Genomic DNA, 19,902 nt, shown 5'->3' on the forward strand with positions numbered 1-19,902 from the left:
AAATAATGATGCTTCAGAAAGTGGTTTCCCTTACGAAAACCTCATCCATTTTGCCCGCCAGAAGAAAATGTCATACGAACATATTCTAAGTATCACAGTTGTCATGATCTGGGGTTAACTTGGCTGACAAGTATTGTATGGAGGGGCACACTGGATCTTGCAAACGTCTCACAACCTTAAGGGCCCGTTACACTAAGTGATATCGCTAGCAATATCGCCGTAACGTCACTGGTTTTGTGACGTAGCAGCGATATTGCTAGCGATATCACTACATGTGATACTTACCTCTGACCGGCTCCCCCGCTGATTATCGCTGATCGCGCGAGAACATCCTGGACCATTTCTCGTCGGCCACTTCCTGCTGGGCTTCCTGTGGCGCCGACGAGCGACGCGTGGATGCGGGCGGGAGGACGTCAGGATCGCCGCGTCTGACAGGTAAGTAGCAACCCCCGACCGCTGCTATGTCGCTGGTGAGATCTGCCTGTGTGGCAGCTCACTAGCGACCACTTAGCGATTCACCAGCGATCCATATAGTTGTCGGGATCCCTGTTGCATCGCTAAGTGCAACGGTACCCTTAGATTTATTAGGTATCCAGCAGACATATGATAGTCTTTAAAGGAAAGACACCTATGATACCTCTTCTAGAAAAGCTTGGCGACAGTCAGTCCAAATTTGTTTAGATACTAATATTTAATTACAGCACACAATGGCTAAACTTGACCACAATGTGCCGAAATGGAGCCCAATAACAGTTTTCAATTAGTGGAGTGAACCAGTGAAGGGATCTTACTCATTCCATTTTTTAGCGGTGAGAAAGCCTCCATGTTTTCCCGTGGTACCCTGAGTGAGTTGGTATCTATGTAGTAGGTAGGCCCTCTGGCTTTGCTTTGATCACCATCTGTCTCCATCGGAGTGCTTCCATCTTCCCTGTCCAGTATTACACCAATTGTTGTAGGAAAATCTACCTGTAAAATTGAATAAAAATAAAATCATTGAAATACTACTCATTTCTGTTTTTATAAATTACATTTAATGTTTCCATCAAATTAAGACTTTACATTAATGCAAAAAACAAAGTGTTCCTCCACCCTCTTGTGATCAGACATCGATGAGATGTTACTGCACACCGGGCAGTAGTGTAATTATGTGGTATCTACAGTATTGGCAGAAAAAAGGTGCCAAAAGTTTCCTGCTGCAAATAAATGCTATCCACCGTATTGAAAAAGCACAGTCCTATATTCAGTGCACCTACCAAGTCACAACTGAGAGAAAAAAAAAAAAAGGTGATTCAGTTTCATTAGGAACGTTCATCCACTTGCTGCATGAAAAGCTGCTAGCCACTTAAATCTCTTTATTTTGCTGCATATAAAACGCTAGTCATCTATGGGCATAATGATCTCCTGAACTTACATATGTTACAGGTACTGGTCTGGCAACCTAGATGCCGATACAGTTGAAAGAAACAATGGAAGCGGAACCGTCAGCTGACGCTGCCTCTCCCATCATTCCACCTCTTGTGTTTGAAGTCTCAGCACAGCGGGCATGATGACGACTACAACACGCCCGCTGTTCCGAGATGTGCAGAGGATCTGAAGACACCATGAAGATGCTGGGGCAGCGGTAGAACGGGCAGAGGCAAGCTTTTTCTTTTTTTTTTATGTGGGGGCCCGTTACCCTGCCCAGACCCCAGATCCCTAAGTGGGGGCCCATTACACTGCATGGAGCCATAATCCTGTATGGAGCATTATGTGGGGCCATTATCCTGTATGGAGCATTATGTGGGGCCAATATCCTGTATGGAGCATTATGTGGGGCCATTATCCTGTATGGAGCATTATGTGGGGCCAATATCCTGTATGGAGCCCTATGTGGGGCCATTATCCTGTATAGAAGGCAATGCAGGGCACCATTATACTGTATGGAGCCATTATACTGTATGGAACACTTTTTGCAGCCATTAGCCTCTATGGGGGCTGTGTGGGGATTACAGTTGAAGAATCCTACTGTAATGGGAATCACCATACCATGTGTGAAAGGTACTGTGGAGGAATTCACTGCGGTGGGATCATGCTAAGTTTGGGGGCACTTGTTTGGATCATATGATTCAAAGTGGTTTATCCTTTGTTATTACACATTTAAATTAGGCCATATGCTTTTTACTGCTCTTACATAACATATTATTCCAATATTTTATTCTAAGATTTATTAATTAAAATGTACTGAGTTGGCTTATACGCTGATGATATGGTGATAATTATGGATAGAGCGGAGGAAACACTGACGCGAGTAATTGCCACTATAAATAAATTCAGTAAATATTTCGGCTTATATATAAATTGGGAAGAGTCTGCCCTGATGCTCCTCTCCCATGCCCCGATGCCATGACTTGAGGCCCTCTTCTCGTTACCTATTGTACCCAGTTTTAAATATCTGGGTGTCCATATATCTCAAAGCAGTATGATGGATTTGCGGCTCAACATACACCCATTGCTGGAAATGGCTAAAGCTAAATTTATAATTTGGAGTAAACTCCTGTTATCTGTAGCCGGACGTATTAATTTAATCAAAATGATATTGCTACCTAAGCTCAGCTACTCTCTTCAGCATAGTGCTGTGGTAGTATCCCGATCCTTCTTTGCGAGTTTGAACTCTCAAATTACGTCCTTTATATGGGGGGAAACTAGGCCCAAACTCAGGCTGTCCACCCTGCAAAGACCAAAAAGGAGGGTGGGGCAGAGCTACCAGATATTTTCTATATTATCTGGCTGGACAGGCCAAAGCCATATGCAAGTGGATGCCTGATGATCACCTCCCCAACTTTGAAAGTCACTTGCTCCATGCCGCACAAGCCAGCTGCCCACTGGGCTTCCTGGAACTGGAAAAAATAAAAAAAGTCCCCCCGTTTGCTGCCCCTACTTCGTTTGGCGCGATCAGTGTGGAGGCAGATTAAGAGAGTGATTGGATTTGGAGATATGGTGGCTGAAATGCCCCTGTGGAATAATGGTTATTTTCCGGTATTGCTTGAACACCCGTCTGCCGAGTTCTGGACCCAGCATAATGTCTCCTCGATAGGTGATTTGCACGACCATGGAACATTGATGTCTTTTGAACAATTACAGGTCAAATGTAGCGTGGACCCAAGATCCCAATTTTTCCGTTATCTGCAATTAAGATCGGCCTTTCAATCGCACAAGAGAGGTGTGGGGGTAAACAAAGCTATATCGTCTCTGCCCTTGATAGGAATCCTTAAATCGCAGGGTCCCCAGGGTCTCATCTCCGCTTTATACACATATATGCTATCGGTAGGGGCAGAATCCGCCCTAAACTCAGTTAAAGGGAAGTGGGAGAGTCTCATCCCTGATATACAGGGAGAGGAATGGGGAGAAATTCTGTAATCTCCAATCGGGGTGTCTCCGTCTATTAATAACAGAATGATACCATTATATATTATAAACCAATCATATCTGACTCCGACTCGACTATTCAGGATGGGCCGATTCCAGTCATCGCAATGCTTGAGATGTCATTCATTAGATGCAGACTTTATTCACATGATTTGGCAATGCCCTATTATTGCACAATATTGGAAGGAGTGATGTCATTATTAACTTCCCTGGTACAAGCTCCTGTTCCCCTTGAGCCACTGGTCTGCTTGTTTGGGGTGAGGGATGAGGAATTTTGTGGTCATTATATCGGGATCTTTTTACGGGAGACGTTATTTATGGCACGAAAGGTTCTGGCACTGCAATGGATGGGGAGCTCATGTCCCTCCCTCAGGATCTGGATTGACTTGGTAAATGCGGTTATCCCATATGAGCCTACACTGTATCGAAATAGAGGGTGCCTGGGCAAATTCAAAAAGATCTTGGAGAGGTGGAATTCCTCTCATCTTACTTTGTAGGAGGGAGACATTGCATAATAAATAGCTGATTATGTGGAACCAGGCTGCGAAATAGTAGTAATAGTTTGGTTAAGGAAGATAAATAGACTTTATTGTTTGAGTAACAACATAAAGGCTTGCATGGTTTACTTGACATTACATTTTATTCCGTATGTAAATCAACATATATATTTTGCTTTATATCTAATTCTGTGGAAGATGTATGTACTTTATGCAATGCTTATCATATACAAGTATGTATGTTGTTTGTTCTGTTTATGGTTCAATAAACGAATTAAAAAAAAAAAAAAATGTACTGAGTTACTGGGATGCCTTTAAGTTTGTTTCCATATCAAAAAGTTAAATTGTGATATTAGATAAGGAAAAACATCAATTGTTGGCTTTTTTTTTTTTTTTAAACAATAATCAACTTTGGCCCACGACTTTATCTAAGCTTTCAATTTTGGTCCTCTGTGTGTTCGAGTTTGACATCCCTGTCCTTAATGCATCAATCCAATCACTTATGGCACTGCAGTACTGCTTTATTTGCTCAATCCTCGCACTATACTTCACAGTCCATAGGCAAATTTACAATTTTCTTGCAGTTGCTAACATTTTTCTGCCAAACACTTCAAAACGGAGCAAACTGTTCATGAATTTGGCACAAAAATCAAAAATGTTCTTTACTTTTATTTTTATCAGTTTGTTGTCACTTTTTAGTTAAAAAAAAGTCACAATTTAAAAAGTAACATCGCTGCCAACTTGTTCAAATCAGAAACATAACTACAGGCAGTAAAAAATAAAACAAAGGAAAAGACCGATCTACGTCCCAAATTATGGTATAAAAATGACTAGTTTATTGACCAAATACAACAAGATAGTGGGGAGGGGAACAAATACCAGATGGATGGGGCACAATGCAGGGGACAAAAAATATCAACAAAATAATGTAGCATATATCATAACGGTCAGGGTTAATGACACCTGATAAATTATTGCGTGAATAACCAACGATACAAAGATAATATATAAATACCGTTAAGACAATAGCATGTGATATAAACAATAACGTGACGTGTGCTTTTAGTATGGTATATAGGATATAGTGCAAATGTAAGAAAGTCAAAAAGAGGCAGCATACATAAATGGCCAAAATAGTGAAAAGTGGTGGAAAAATAGAATAGTCTTACCGGTAATTCGGTTTCTACGAACCTTCCACGACAGCCATATCGGAGGATGTTTCCCCGCCCTAATGGGGGACAGGAAATGCACAAAAGGTTAAATAACCCTCCCCTTCCTGCTACCTCCAGTGTTTTTTCTGTACACACTAGCATGTATAGTTACCACCAAAGAGCAGGAATCGTCCATTAAGCATCGGATAGGGAGGGAAATTAGTGCTGTCGTAGAAGGTTCCTAGAAACCGAATTACCGGTAAGACTAATTCTATTTTCTCTAGTCACCTTCCACGAAAGCCATATCGGAGGAATACCAACAAATAATTTCTTAGGGAGGGACAACAGCCTGCAGAACACGTCTGCCAAATGTTAAATCCCTGTTGAAATTTAGTCTATAATGTCTGGTGAATGTATGGACAGATGACCAAGTGGCGGCTCTGCATATCTGCTCAGAAGATGCGTTCCCTCTTTCTGCCCACGATGTTGATACTGAACGAGTAGAGTGGGCTTTTAGAGACATAGGAGGAGGAACGTTCTCTGTGCCGCGTAGGTGAGGCCGATCGCTTGCTTGATCCAATTCGCGATTGTATTTTTTGCCGCCTTTTTGCCTTTATTCCGATCGGAAATTTGAATGAATAAATTCTGGTCAATCCTCCAACTCTGTCTGCTGGAGGTAGAAGAGAACATAAGGGCGTGCAAGGCTTCTTCTTTCGTGTTGGAGGGGTTTGCACATAAGGAAGGCAATACAATGTTTTGGAACCTATGGAAGTTCGAGACTACCTTAGGCATAAAGGAGGGATCTAACCTCAGGATGATGCTATCCCTCCGTGTTGGTTAAATATGGCTCCTGTATTGAAAGGGCCTGCAATTCTCCTATGCGCCTTGCGGTAGTAATTGCCACCAGGAACACAGTTTTTAGCATTAAGTTTTTCAGAGTCGTGCAAGACAGTGGTTCAAACGGCTTCCTGGTCAAGCCCCTAAGAACTAGGTTCAAGTCCAAGAAGGGGGGGGACCTGACTACGGAATCTGGGACGGATCCTAGATGCTGAGGTTATGAATCGCTTGATCCATCAATGGTTTGCCAGATCTTGGTCGTAGAATGAACTAAGGGCTGACACCTGGACCTTTAAAGTACTAGGTGTGAGCCCTAGATCTATGCCGTCTTGAAGAAACTCTAAGATCTGTGCGATATTAGGATGGAAGGGATCTGGAGCATTTGGGGAACATCAAGATGAGAACTTCTTCCAAACCTTCCCGTAAATGGCATTAGTCACTGGTTTCCTAGTCTTCTGTAGAGTTTGGATTACTTTTTCGCATAGGCCTTTAGCTCTTAGAATTCCAGCTTCAGTAGCCAGGCCGCAAGGTTCATTTTCTGTGGGTCTGGGTGCAGTAGAGGGCCCTGGTGAAGGAGATTGGCCCTCTGGGGCAGAAGTATTGGACCTTCCTGAGCCATGTTTCACAGGGCTCCGTACCAACTTCTCCCTGGCCACAAGGGAGCTACTAGGATTGTTGTGACTTTCTCTGACCGTATCTTCTGCAGTATTCTCGCTATCATGGGAATTGGAGGGAAGGCGTAAGCCAGATCGAACTGCCACGGATAAGAAAGGCATCTACTTCCCACGTTCTTTCGGTGGGACTGAGGGAAAAAAACGTTTCCACCTTTGCGTTTTGACCGCTGGCAAAAAGGTCAACATCGGGATTTCTCCACCTTGACACCAGAGACTGTTTGGTCTAGGCTCCATTCCCCAGGATGAACATCCTTCCTGCTGAGGAAGTCTGCCTCCACATTGTCCAATGCCCTTAGATGTACTGCTGATATGGACAGCAGATGTTTCTTTATAGGGTCAGGGGCCTTGTCTCCCTAAAACAGAGAGAAAAGGCACCTCAGGGACCACGTGGACAGAATAAAGGGGGACCCACCCCGCTACTTACAGTAGGAGGGTGAACGCTGGGCTCCGCAGAAGCAGATCGTGAGGGCTTATCGCCGTCCATGGTCAGTCTGTCACAGTCACCAGTACAGAAATGGCCTTACCTGGACGCACCCAGACCAGGGTTTTAATAGCCGAGGTCCATCAGCGTAATCCGTGCTCCTCCTCCCCTGGTCCAAAGGTGGGGGTCATTGTAATCACCCCTCCTCGTAGCTGATTCTGCAGCGGTCGTCCTGTTCCCCCACCCCGTCTGGGGTTGCTGGCTCCGCCCCCTTGACCCGGTCCAGCCTCTTGTTTAGCGGCCGGTCGGTGTGACGCTGGGGGTCAGTAGAGCCACTGACGGGGGCTCGAGACGCTAACAGCCGCCCGGTAATACCAGTCGCATAAGCGTTTCCCTCCGTCACTTCCGATGCGCGCGTGCGACTGCCGCATGGGGAGGAGAACGCCGGGGAGTTCACAGAGAACCCTGGCCGCACATCACCGCCTCGCTTTACCTCGCAAAGGGGCGCAGGATAGGCGGACAGGGGTCCCGAGTCTCGCCGAAGCGGAGACGGGAGCAGCCATCACACGGAGGAGAGCGGAGCCCCCGACCGTCGAATTCAGATAACCAACATAGTGCCTCCAGTCACCGGCCACGGCAGCACTATCGAACCTCTTCATGCCCCATAGGGGACAGGAAAAACACTGGAGGTAGCAGGAAGGGGAGGGTTATTTAACCTCTTGTGCATTTCCTGTCCCCCATTAGGGCGGGGAGACATCCTCCGATATGGCTGTCGTGGAAGGTGACTAGAGAAATATAGTATAACGCTGACCTATAGACTCAAAATATATACTTTATTGCACAGCAGCAAAGTCCCCTGACCATTATGATATATGCTACATTATTTTGTTGATATTTTTGTCCCCTGCATTTTGCCCCATCCATCTGGTATTTGTTCCCCACCCCACTATCTTGTTGTATTTGGTCAAATTATTAATTTTTATACACCATAATTTGGGACGTATATCGGTCTTTTCCTTTGTTTTGCTTCAATTTTCCGATTGTCCTTTGTATTTTCCATGGATGCACAAATGGTGGTAGTGGCATTCCTTCTTTGATGCTACTCTATAACCACAAATGTTGCATGTTTACATTGCCTGGAGTTTTTTTTGAGACAGTAAAAAAAAAATGCACAAAAAAATTGCAACATTTAAAAGAAAGAAAATTGCATTTAATGAATCTGTTTAAAAAAACATCTGGATAAGCAGAGTTGTTGGGGGGGGGGGTAACTGTAAGAGAAAGGCAAGGAAAAAAAAGTGCAAAAAACTTATAAAGAAGGCACAAATATTAAAAAGATCAAATTACTCCAGAAAACTGAAGAAACAACAATGATGATTCAGGGCCATAGTATCCACATGTTCACCCGCAAAAAGCTAGTTCGGGGGTGGGAAGACTAATTTGCCAGGGGCTTCATCAAGGTTCGCAAGGTGCAAGACGCTGCTTTGAATGAATAGAGCACCGAGAAACACAGCTGGATATTTTGGGGGGCACAACTCCCTTCTCCACAAGGCATCTCAGACGTTGTGAACCTTGGCTGAAGCTTTGGTAAATGAGTCTACACAAACCTGCATCTTTCGCTCGGAGTGCACAGACTAACTGTGTGGCTGGTATTTGAGATAAAAGTACCTGAGGCGGTACATGCAAAGACTGAGATTTCTTTTACTTTCAATTATCTTTTTATTGAGTATTGAAGGAATGAAAACACCAACTCAAGTAAGCAATTCAGATAAAGCACATAATGGTGCAAAGGATAAAACAATAATGTACAAACAGGAAGTATCAGGATTTGGAATAGGGATAGGGAAAGAGGAAAGAAGTGATATGTATGAGGGGAGAAGGGTAAGAGAGCACACGTAGGAGGGGATGCGGGGGGGATTCGACTTCACCTCAAGATGAAAATTTTTTGATTTAAGATATATTTGAAGGCGCCAAGAGCTAGTTCTAAAAAGAATCCATGGGCACCTAATCTCTTTAAAAGGACTACTGCATATGATTCACAGAGGCCACCACCTCAGCTGTATAAAATAATTGGTCTATTTTTGTCAGTAACTGCTGAAGTGTAGGGATTTCGGTTGATCTCCAGCAAGTAGGGACAAGAAGTTTGGCTGCGGCAATTACCGTATATACTCGTGTATAAGCCGACCCCCCCCTAATTTTGCCACAAAAAACTGGGAAAACTTATTGACTCGTGTATAAGCCAAGGGTGGAATCCATAGACTATGCCCCCATATGCTGCTCCATAGAATATGCCCCCATATGCTGCTCCATAGATTATGTCCCCCATATTCTTCTCCATAGTTTATGCCCCCCTTATGCTGCTCCATAGAATATGCCCCCCATATGCTGCTCCAGAGACAGTGGAGAAGCGAAGGTAAGTATGATCTGACACCCTCGCTCCCCCTCCCTCGCTGACCCCCCAGGTATATGACCTGTGTATAAGCCGAGAGGGGGACTTTCACCCCCAAAAAATGGGCTGAAAATCTCGGCTTATACATGAGTATATACGGCATATTGTGGACAAAGATGGAGGTTCTTTTTTGCTTAGTGGGTATGGGGAAATATTTCAGCTCAACTACATTTTATAGAGAGGTCATTGAGATCTCAACTCAATGAGAGCTATAAAAGATATAATTGAGTCGAGATCTCAATCTGTCGGTGTGCTGCTCCACGCACCATTAGTGTGGTAATCAGTTTATGCATGCGCCACCTGAGGTAATGATGGAGCCGTCAGGAAATTTCAAACAGGGGAGGTAGGCGGATGGGCCAGGGAAGATAAAGAGCTAATGCACACTCCGGCCCCTGTGCCGGATACCTCATTACCAGAAAACGTCAAATGCTGATTAGACAAGAACCACAAAGTGAATTTCTTCATCAAAGGTAGCAAATTATTCTGTATATCAGCCCCCATTATGACCAAATGGATGCAAAAAGAAAAATGTAAAAGTATAGGATTGAAGGGCCCCAAAACTACATTTGAGTACAGCCTAAAAGTTTTTTTCAATGATATGATGTTAAGTAAGCAAGAGGTCTCCCTGCTCAGCATTAGGTGCCTGACAAACCGTGAAGACACCAAAGAGCTTTGGCCCCTTCAATCGGGTGATTTGTGAGAGTGCCAAGACTACGTTCGCCCCTCACACCATACGGCCCTCACTGGTGTAAAATTGATGGCCTACAATAAGGCTAGGCAATCAATATCAAAGTCTTAAAAAAAACCTTTAACTAATCAGGCCAACAGTATACATATATAAAGCACTTGATTTGCCCAAAGATGCCAGTTTAAAAACAGCAGTTGCTCACCTTAGGGCAGTCCTCTCCTGCATAGCCAGCACGTACCGAAAAGGAGCCAATATCAAAGACCAATGCTCCCACTTCATCTACAAGAGAAAAATACATTTTTATTAAAATAAATTCAAACACATGTATAAAGGTTTAAACATATCAAATGTTAGCATTAGACAAGTCTGAGCACAAAACTTATCCAAGCCAACATTGCCAAGACGTTTACTAAACAGATTGTGAAATCCCCCAAAGATTCTGAACAAGGTGGAAATGTGATTAAAGGGATTGTCCACTACTAGGATAACCCTTTCTTAAACTAAATGCTTGCCCCCCATAACAGCGAGCGGGAGAAAGTTCTCACGCTCGAGGTAACGTCAGAAAGGTCCTGCAAGTTCACAGCCAATGAACTCAGACAAAGTCACAGATGTCAGCGCGAGCACAGTTATAACTTTTTTGCCAGGGCGCTTCCGTCGGAGAGTTGAACTGAGTTCATTGGCTGTGAATTCACAGGACCTCTCTGATGGCACCGCGAACGTGAGAACTTTCTCCCGCTCGCGGTGACGTCAGTGAGGTGAAAGGAGTTCACCGTGAGGCAGGGAGCTGAGCAAGCACAGCTCTGTGTCTTTGCTGGAAGGCAGGCTGTATAGTCGCATCATGCAACAATGCAGCCTGCCATCTAGATGAAGTAGAGCCAGACGCGTCGTCTTATGGATGCGCCTTTTCTGGGGTAGCTGAGAACTGATGGTCTTAGTCTGGGCTAACATGAAAACAACATAGCTTTTCAGGGGAAGGATACAAAAAGTTGTCTCAGAGATTTAACCTGTCAGTTTCCACTGTGAGGAACATAGTAAGGAAATGGAAGAACACAGGTACAGTTCTTGTTAAGCCAAGAAAATTATCAGAAAGGCAGAGAAGAAGAATGGTGAGAACAGTCAAGGACAATCCACAGACCACCTCCAAACACCTGCAGCATCATCTTGCTGCAGATGGTGTCACTGTGTTCTTCCATTTCCTTACTATGTTCCTCACAGTGGAAACTGACAGGTTCAATCTCTGAGACAAATTTTTGTATCCTTCCCCTGAAAAGCTATGTTGAATAATCTTTGTTTTCAGATCATTTGAGAGTTGTTTTGAGGAGCCCATGATGCCACTCTTCATAGGAGAAACAAATAGGAGAACTACTTGCAAGTGGCCACTTGAAATACCTTTTCTCATGATTTGATACACCTGGCTATGAAGTTCAAAGCTCAATGAGGTTACAAAACCAATTTAGTGCTTCAGGAAGTCAGTAAAAAATAGTTGGGAGTGTTCAAATCAAGAAAATGATAAGGGTGCCCATACTTTTGCACTGGTCAAATTTTGTTTAAATGCAGATTGCACATTTTCTGTTAGTACAATAAACCTCATTTGAATCCAGAAATATAACTGAGTCCATCAGTTATTAGATATATGAAACTGAAATAGCTGTTGCAAAAACCAAAATTGTTATAAAGAAAAAAGGTTAACATTAATAGGGGTGCCCAAACTTTTACATATGACTGTATGCCCCCTGTGCTGCCGGCATGCACATGGCCCCCCCATCCCATCCTGGATATGCCCCCTCTGTGCTGCTGGCACGCACATGGCCCCCCCATCCCATCCTGGATATGCCCCCCCTGTGCTGCTGGCACGCACATGGCCCCCCCATCCCATCCTGGATATGCCCCCCGTGCTGCTGGCACGCACATGGCCCCCACATCTCATCCTGGATATGCCCCCCCTGTGCTGCTGGCACGCACATGGCCCCCCCATCCCATCTTGGATATGCCCCCCCTGTGCTGCTGGCACGCACATGGCCTCCCCCATCCCATCCTGGATATGCCCCCCCGTGCTGCTGGCACGCACATGGCCTCCACATCTCATCCTGGATATGCCCCCCCCCCTGTGCTGCTGGCACACACATGGCCTCCACATCTCATCCTGGATATGCCCCCCCCTGTGCTGCTGGCACGCACATGCCCCCCCATCCCATCCTGGGCATGCCCCCCTGTGCTGCTGGCACGCACATGGCCTCCACATCTGATCCTGGATATGCCCCCCCCTGTGCTGCTGGCACGCACATGCCCCCCCATCCCATCCTGGGCATGCCCCCCTGTGCTGCTGGCACGCACATGGCCCCCACATCTCATCCTGGATATGCCCCCCCTGTGCTGCTGGCACGCACATGCCCCCCATCCCATCCTGGGCATGCCCCCCTGTGCTGCTGGCACGCACATGGCCTCCACATCTGATCCTGGATATGCCCCCCCTGTGCTGCTGGCACGCACATGCCCCCCCATCCCATCCTGGGCATGCCCCCCTGTGCTGCTGGCACGCACATGGCCCCCACATCTCATCCTGGATATGACCCCCCCTGTGCTGCTGGCACGCACATGGCCCCCACATGACATCCTTGATATGCCCCCACTGTGCTGCTGGCATGCACATGGCCCCCACATCTCATCCTGGATATGCCCCCCCCCTGTGCTGCTGGCACGCACATGCCCCCCATCCCATCCTGGGCATGCCCCCCTGTGCTGCTGGCACGCACATGGCCTCCACATCTGATCCTGGATATGCCCCCCCCCCTGTGCTGCTGGCACGCACATGCCCCCCCATCCCATCCTGGGCATGCCCCCCTGTGCTGCTGGCACGCACATGGCCCCCACATCTCATCCTGGATATAACCACCCCTGTGCTGCTGGCACGCACAAGGCCCCCACATCTCATCCTGGATATAACCACCCCTGTGCTGCTGGCACGCACATGGCCCCCACATGACATCCTTGATATGCCCCCACTGTGCTGCTGGCATGCACATGGCCCCCACATCTCATCCTGGATATGCCCCCCCTGTGCTGCTGGCACACACATGCCCCCCCCCCCCCCATCACATTCTGGATATACCCCCGTGCTGCTGGCACGCACATGATAAAATAACAAACAGTTACCTCACCTTCCGATGATGGCTCCGTGCTCCCAGCTCCCCCACGGCTCTTCCTGCGTCTGTGCTGACATCCAGGAGCTGCTCATACAGGCATTTCATTGTAGCTGCAGGACCTTCCATCACATGGCCGCAGTACTGCACACTGGGAGTTACGTGACCGCAGGTCCTATTGGCACAGACACAGGAAGAGCCAGGGGGGAGCTGGGAGCCATCATCAGAAGGTGACTATAGTGACGGGGCAGTGGGGGGGGAGAGTGCAGGCACATGTAATATGCGCTGCTCTCCTGTCCACCAACTCAGCGCGGCTTCAGCACCAAGGTGATGGACAGGAGGTGCAGTGAATATTACATGAGCCTAATGAGCGGGAGCACTGACCACCCGCTGTCTCTACAGCCGGCCCACCCCAGCCCCCTGACACCACTCCAGAGCTGCCCCCCCTCCTCTACAGCACACATTCGGATTATAACACGCACCCCCTACTTTCCCCCAAGATTGGGGGAACAAAAGTGTGTCTTATAATCTGAAAAATACGGTATATATATTTCATATCTCTTTAGATAGAGATATTTTGAATAATATTTCCTTTGAAAACTGGGTAAATTACATAGAGAATTGCTGTATGTAACAGCTCATGTATAAAAAAAAAAAAATCACATTACAATCCGATTGAACTTGCATGAAAATTGCATTACTTTTCTGGACTGATATCGGACCGTATTTTTTTTTTCCTCCCACGGTGATGGGTATGAGCCCATAGTAGAACTCTTTAGGAAACAATCCTGGCACTTGCGGGTGCCCTGAAGCATTGTTCAGAACAATTGAACCTGTCTATGATGTTCTTGATGATCTGAAAAATTATTGGTTTTGGGACAATCCTGGCAGTGGTGTCCTTATCGGTACAGCCCTTTTGATGCAAAACAATAATGACTGCATGTGTTTCCGTAAAAGGCAACCATTAGTGATGAGCGAGTATACTCGTTGCTCGGGTTTTCTGAGCATGCTCAGGTGACCTCCGAGTATTTTGGTGAGCTCGGAGATTTAGTTTTTGTCGAAGTAGCTGCATGATTTGTGGCTAATAGACAGCCTGAATACATGTGAGGATTGCCTGTTTGTTAGGGAATCCCCACATGTATTCAGCTTGTCCTAGCAGCCACAAATCATGCAGCTGTGTCGACACAAACTAAATCTCCGAGCACGCCAAAATACTCGGAGGACACCGAGGATGAGAGGGAAAACCTGAGCAACGAGTATACTCGCTCATCACTAGTAACTAGTGATGGACGAGTAGCATCGTTGCTCGGGTCTCCCCGAGCGTGCTTGGATGATCTCCGAGTTTTTTTTGTCTAGCAGCTTCATGATTTGCAGCTGCTAGACAAGCTGAATACATGTGGGAATTTCCTATTCCCTAACAGGCATTCCACACATGTAATCAGCCTGTCTAGCAGTCACAAATCATGCAGCTAAGACGAGGAAAACAATCTCCGAGCACGCCAAAGTACTTGGAGACCACCCGAGCATGCTCGGGGAAACCTGAGCAACGAGAATACTCGCGCATCACTACTAGTAACCATGGTTAACAGCAGACAATGATTAATTTTGTGTTATGGGGCCGTGCACGTCAGATATTTTCTTTAGACAGTCTGTAAGGGGGGAGGTGAAAAATTGCAGCATGTCCAAATATCAAATCAAACTTGGATTGCCCTCAGCCATGATAGTCAATGAGTGGAAACCATCGCACTGCGCTAAGATGACATCTGAGAGCCATCGAATTTTGCAGACTGACAGAATGGAAAAGACGAAGATTTTTTTTTGGCTCTATCCTCTCATCCGAGAAAATCGGAGCAGAGTGTGATCACCCTCTGATCATGGTGCGATTACCATAATTGGACCAATTCTCCAGGATGAGAGAATACACACTCGTACACACTTGCCCTGAATATAACCAATTGCTGTGGAAACATTTCCTACCTTCTCAAAGGGTTATCCTATACCCAAAAGTAAGTTTCAATTAATAAATCTTTAAAAACGAATAACTTATCATTTAAGTCATAGTGAAATGCCCTACCATTCACTCTGTGCTGCAGCTTAGAGCTCTGTATCACCCACTTCCTATGACAATTAGTTTGGGGACCCTCAGTGCATGACGGGATAGTGGATACTCAAACGAATCATCATCTGCTGGCTGAAACCGCTGTCACTCCCCTTTCTGCCCTGAAATGTCACCAGGGGGCAGTAACACATTTGTTTTCTTGATCCATGAAACAAGACATCACTGACGTCCGTTTCAGAGGCTGGGTTGGGAATTTTCTACTGAGCAAGTGTGCCAAAGAGGGAACACCGAAGTGAAGAGGGCGGCACAGAACACACTGCCCAGCTGGCGAGGGCGGCACAGAACACACTGCCCAGCTGGCGAGGGCGGCACAGAACACACTGCCCAGCTGGCGAGGGCGGCACAGAACACACTGCCCAGCTGGCGAGGGCGGCACAGAACACACTGCCCAGCTAACGAGGGCGGCACAGAACACACTGCCCAGCTGGCGAGGGCGGCACAGAACACACTGCCCAGCTGGCGAGGGCGGCACAGAACACACTGCCCAGCTAACGAGGGCGGCACAGAACACACTGCCCAGCTAACGAGGGCGGCACAGAACACACTGCCCAGCTAACGAGGGCGGCACAGAACACACTGCCCAGCTAACGAGGGCGGCACAGAACACACTGCCCAGCTAACGAGGGCGGCACAGAACACACTGCCCAGCTAACGAGGGCGGCACAGAACACACTGCCCAGCTAACGAGGGCGGCACAGAACACACTGCCCAGCTAACGAGGGCGGCACAGAACACACTGCCCAGCTAACGAGGGCGGCACAGAACACACTGCCCAGCTAACGAGGGTGGCACAGAACACACTGCCCAGCTAAAGAGGGCGGCACAGAACACACTGCCCAGCTAACGAGGGCGGCACAGAACACACTGCCCAGCTAACGAGGGCGGCACAGAACACACTGCCCAGCTAACGAGAGCGGCACAGAACACACTGCCCAGCTAACGAGAGCGGAAGAGAACATGTTGCTTCTGAGGGTCCAGTCGCCACAGAGGTACTGCACCTCACCCAGAGGTGTGGTACCCAACTCTCAGGTAAGGAGGGGGCACCACCCAGGACTCAAACACCTGTACCCAGCACACATTATAGCAGCAGGGCACCCAGGACATACCCTAAGGGAGGATGGTCTCATCTCTGGCTGGGTAGTAAAGAGTGTTGGGAGGTGGGTGGAGTTTGCATGAAGAGAGGGGGAAAGAACAGTGCAGAGAGAGTCAGAAATGAGGAAAAAGTGAAAAGGCAGCTCCCTGTCAGGAGGAGCTGCAGAGTGAAAGCTGAAAAGGGAGAGACAGAAAGCTCCCAGAAGAGAGAAGGGGTCCTTGGGGCACGGGAAGTGCGGAAGCCACCCGTGGGGCCCGTATCCAGTATTGGAGGGACCAGGTCGCAGTGGGGTATCGGCCCCCGAGCCTAGTGGAGAAGTCACCGGACTCAACTAGAAAGCCGGAGGCAGAGGCACCTGTAGGTGCTTCAGCCATAAGCCAGTTATCTTCGCCGGAAAGGCAGCCATAAGGGAGCAAGGGGAGGCAGAGAGGACGTCACCCGACAAGGACCGCGGCTGCTGGCCTGGGACACTGACTGAGGTGTTGGGCAGGAGGCGGAAAGCCAACACAGTGAGACGGCCAGAAGAGGCATATACTGAGAGGAGTCCTGGGAAGGTGAATCCTGTTCTACCTGGGAGTTTGCTGGACCCCTCACCTGGAGGACTCAACGACAAGCGGGCATCTGTGCATGCCAGAACAGTGAGTAAACCTTTGGAACTGCACCCAGCTGTGTCCTCTAATTATTCCTGTGTCACCTGACCTGCACTATATACAACAGCATCACCTTTAACATCTACACCCAAGCTGCCCTGGGATACAGCCCTACCTGTGGGGAGCTCAACCATCTCTGCTGCCCTGTCACCATCCCAGAGGTTCTGCATAGCAGCATCGGTCCCCCGACCAAATACCACAGGTGGCGTCACGATCACTTTAGCATAAACATCATTACAAACTTTATTTCCCTGTAAACACCCCTTTGAATGGACGCCCAGGGCCACGGACCGGGTCACCGCTGCTGTGACACATCCCCTTTAAATACCGGCCCGATACTAAGTTCCCCACGGCCCTAGCGGGTGATGCAAACACACTGCCCAGCTGACGAGGGCAGCACAGAACACACTGCCCAGCTGACGAGGGCGGCACAGAACACACTGCCCAGCTGACGAGGGCGGCACAGAACACACTGCCCAGCTAATGAAAAGCATGTCAGTGATGACGTCTCTAGTCACAGGCCAAGAGGACAAATGTGTTACCGCCCACTGATGACGCTCCGTTTCGGGATGGAAAGGAGAGGAACAGGAGTTTCAGGCAGATGACGATTTGTCTGAGTATCCCATCATACACTGGGGAATCTTTAACAAATCATCATAGGATGTGGGTGGTACAGACAGAGCCCCGAGGGGCAGTACAGGGAACAGGAGGGAGTTTTACCAGAATTTCATTTACAATAGTTATTACTTTTTAAAGATTAATGGAGTATTACTTTTGGGTTTGTGACTAAGGGTACCGTTACACTAAGCGATGCATCAGTGATCCCGACAACAATATGGATCGCTGGTGCATCGCAAAGTGGTCGCTAGTGAGCTGCCACACAGGCAGATCTCACCAGTGACATTGCAGGGGTCGGGGGTCGCTACTTACCTGTCAGACGCGGCGATCCTGACGTCCTCCCGCCCGGCTCCACGCGTCGCTCGTCGGCGCCACAGGAAGCTGACGATGAGAGACGGTCCAGGACGTTCTCGCCCAATCAGCGATAACCATTGGTGGAGCGGGTCAGAGGTAAGTATCACACACAGCGATATCGCTAGCAATATCACTGCTATGTCACAAAATCAGTGACGTTATAAGCGATATTGCTAGCGATATCGCTTAGTGTGACAGGCCCTTAACCCTTTAACTTCAGTCCTGCAGCAGGACGGCTGTCTTATCAATAAATCTGCCATGATTGTATCCAGCTGACACGTTCACAGCTTGGGGCCATCGCTCTGTATGGCCCAGATATAAGGCAGGACGCCTGCGATCACTGACTCGAGACATTCATGGCGCTCATACCTAAAGCCAGCTGGCAGTGAGATCTTGTACCCAAACCAGAGAACACATGGTCATGTCAATAAGCCGCTACTTGGCACCTGCAGAACCTCTTTGTAGTATGGCATTACAGACACAGCATCAGCTGATGTGTCCATGGCAACCAGTTTGTGAAGTAAGATCTGACTATGTCTGTGCACTGGAAGCTCGATATACACACGGCTCTGGCCCTGTGTACACTGCGGGGCGTCAGCCTGCGTCCCCCTGACTGCAGCGGGCACTAACCCATAGCCTGCACCTACCCGGCCGCCGGACCGGTCACACCCTATGGTACCGAACACACTAACGCGTCATTTGTATGCATGCACCGTCTCTAGTGAATGGCGCCATATCTCCACGGCCCTCACATACCTCCGCCGTACACTCCTCCGCTCATCTCCAGCTTTGCACAATTGCACAGGGTACCGATTTACCAAGACTGAGGGCTAGAGCCGGGAGAAACACGCTACGCGCCAACAATGGTGCACTCTCGTCGCACGTTAAACACGTCACTACTGTGAGGTGTCGTTCGTGAACGATCCGATACAAAGAGCCGGCTCCCTCCTGTGAACGAAATGAGCCGGCTCTGCAGGGTGAATGAGCCGCTTTGTTTTTTTTTCTGGCGCCTGGAAGCAGTGAATCCTGGCTGTGACTCATCTGGGGGGAGGAGCGGTCAGGAGAGGAGGAGCTGTGGATAAATACACGTGAGTTAACCCTTCAGTCCCAAATATATCCTGCCAGTTCCTCCGTGGCATATATGGTGTGTGACTATGTGTAAGAGGAGGGACGCAGCACGTTGTCATCATCATCATCATCTGCAATGAGCTGTGCGTTACCTTTAGCCCCAAATAAAGCTCCACTTTCCTGTCCCCTCATCCCTGGCGTATACATACAGTATATGGTGTGTGTAGGAGGAGAGACTCCACACATTGTCTGGTATATCATCATCTCATAGTGTTAGGCCGGGTTCACATTGCGTTTATGGCCCTGCGTTCAACGGGACCGTTAGGTCAGTTTCACATTTGCGCTTTTGAGCGCAGCGACGGCCTGCGCACGGCCGCTGCTAAGCCCCACCCCCTGCCGCACCTCCACCGGTAGCTCCGCCTACCGGCTCATGACGCTGCATGCGTCCCCTATCTTTATCACTGGGGGCGCAGGCCGTGCGCAGTATGCGTTTGGTGGCGCATGCGTCCTTTTGACGGTGCGCCAAACGCAACCTGCTGCAGTTTGGTTGCGCTCTGCACATCGTCAAAAGGACGCATGCGCCGCCAAACGCATACTGCGCACGGCCTGCGCCCCCAGTGATAAAGATAGGGGACGCAGGATGCATGCAGCGTCATGCGCCGGTAGGCGGAGCTACCGGCGGAGGCTCGGCAGGGGTGCAGGCCGTCGCTGCGCTCAAAAGCGCAAATGTGAAACTGGCCT

The 19,902-nt window shown here is 48.2% G+C and overlaps 1 protein-coding gene across 2 annotated transcripts in view; it reads right to left on the reverse strand.

Moving 5' to 3' along the window:
* Nucleotides 1–19,144, reverse strand: part of LOC141092546 (actin-like protein 6A) — a 55,311-nt gene extending 36,167 nt beyond the window's left edge. Inside the window, exons 1-3 of one of the 2 annotated variants that reach the window (XM_073578788.1) lie at nt 18,850–19,143; nt 10,322–10,398; nt 792–966 (exon numbers count right to left, since the gene is read on the reverse strand). In XM_073578788.1, the coding sequence (XP_073434889.1) occupies nt 792–966; nt 10,322–10,398; nt 18,850–18,874 (277 nt within the window). In that variant the 5' untranslated portion in view covers nt 18,875–19,143. Of the gene's footprint in view, nt 1–791; nt 967–10,321; nt 10,399–18,849 lie in introns of both variants that reach the window. The other variant, XM_073578789.1, reaches the window with a different exon arrangement.
* Between the last annotated feature and the right edge of the window lie 758 nt (nt 19,145–19,902).

Source organism: Dendrobates tinctorius, unplaced genomic scaffold (genome assembly GCF_039654945.1).
Source record: "Dendrobates tinctorius isolate UK_male_01 unplaced genomic scaffold, ASM3965494v1 ptg000060l, whole genome shotgun sequence".
Taxonomy (NCBI): Eukaryota; Metazoa; Chordata; class Amphibia; order Anura; family Dendrobatidae; genus Dendrobates; species Dendrobates tinctorius.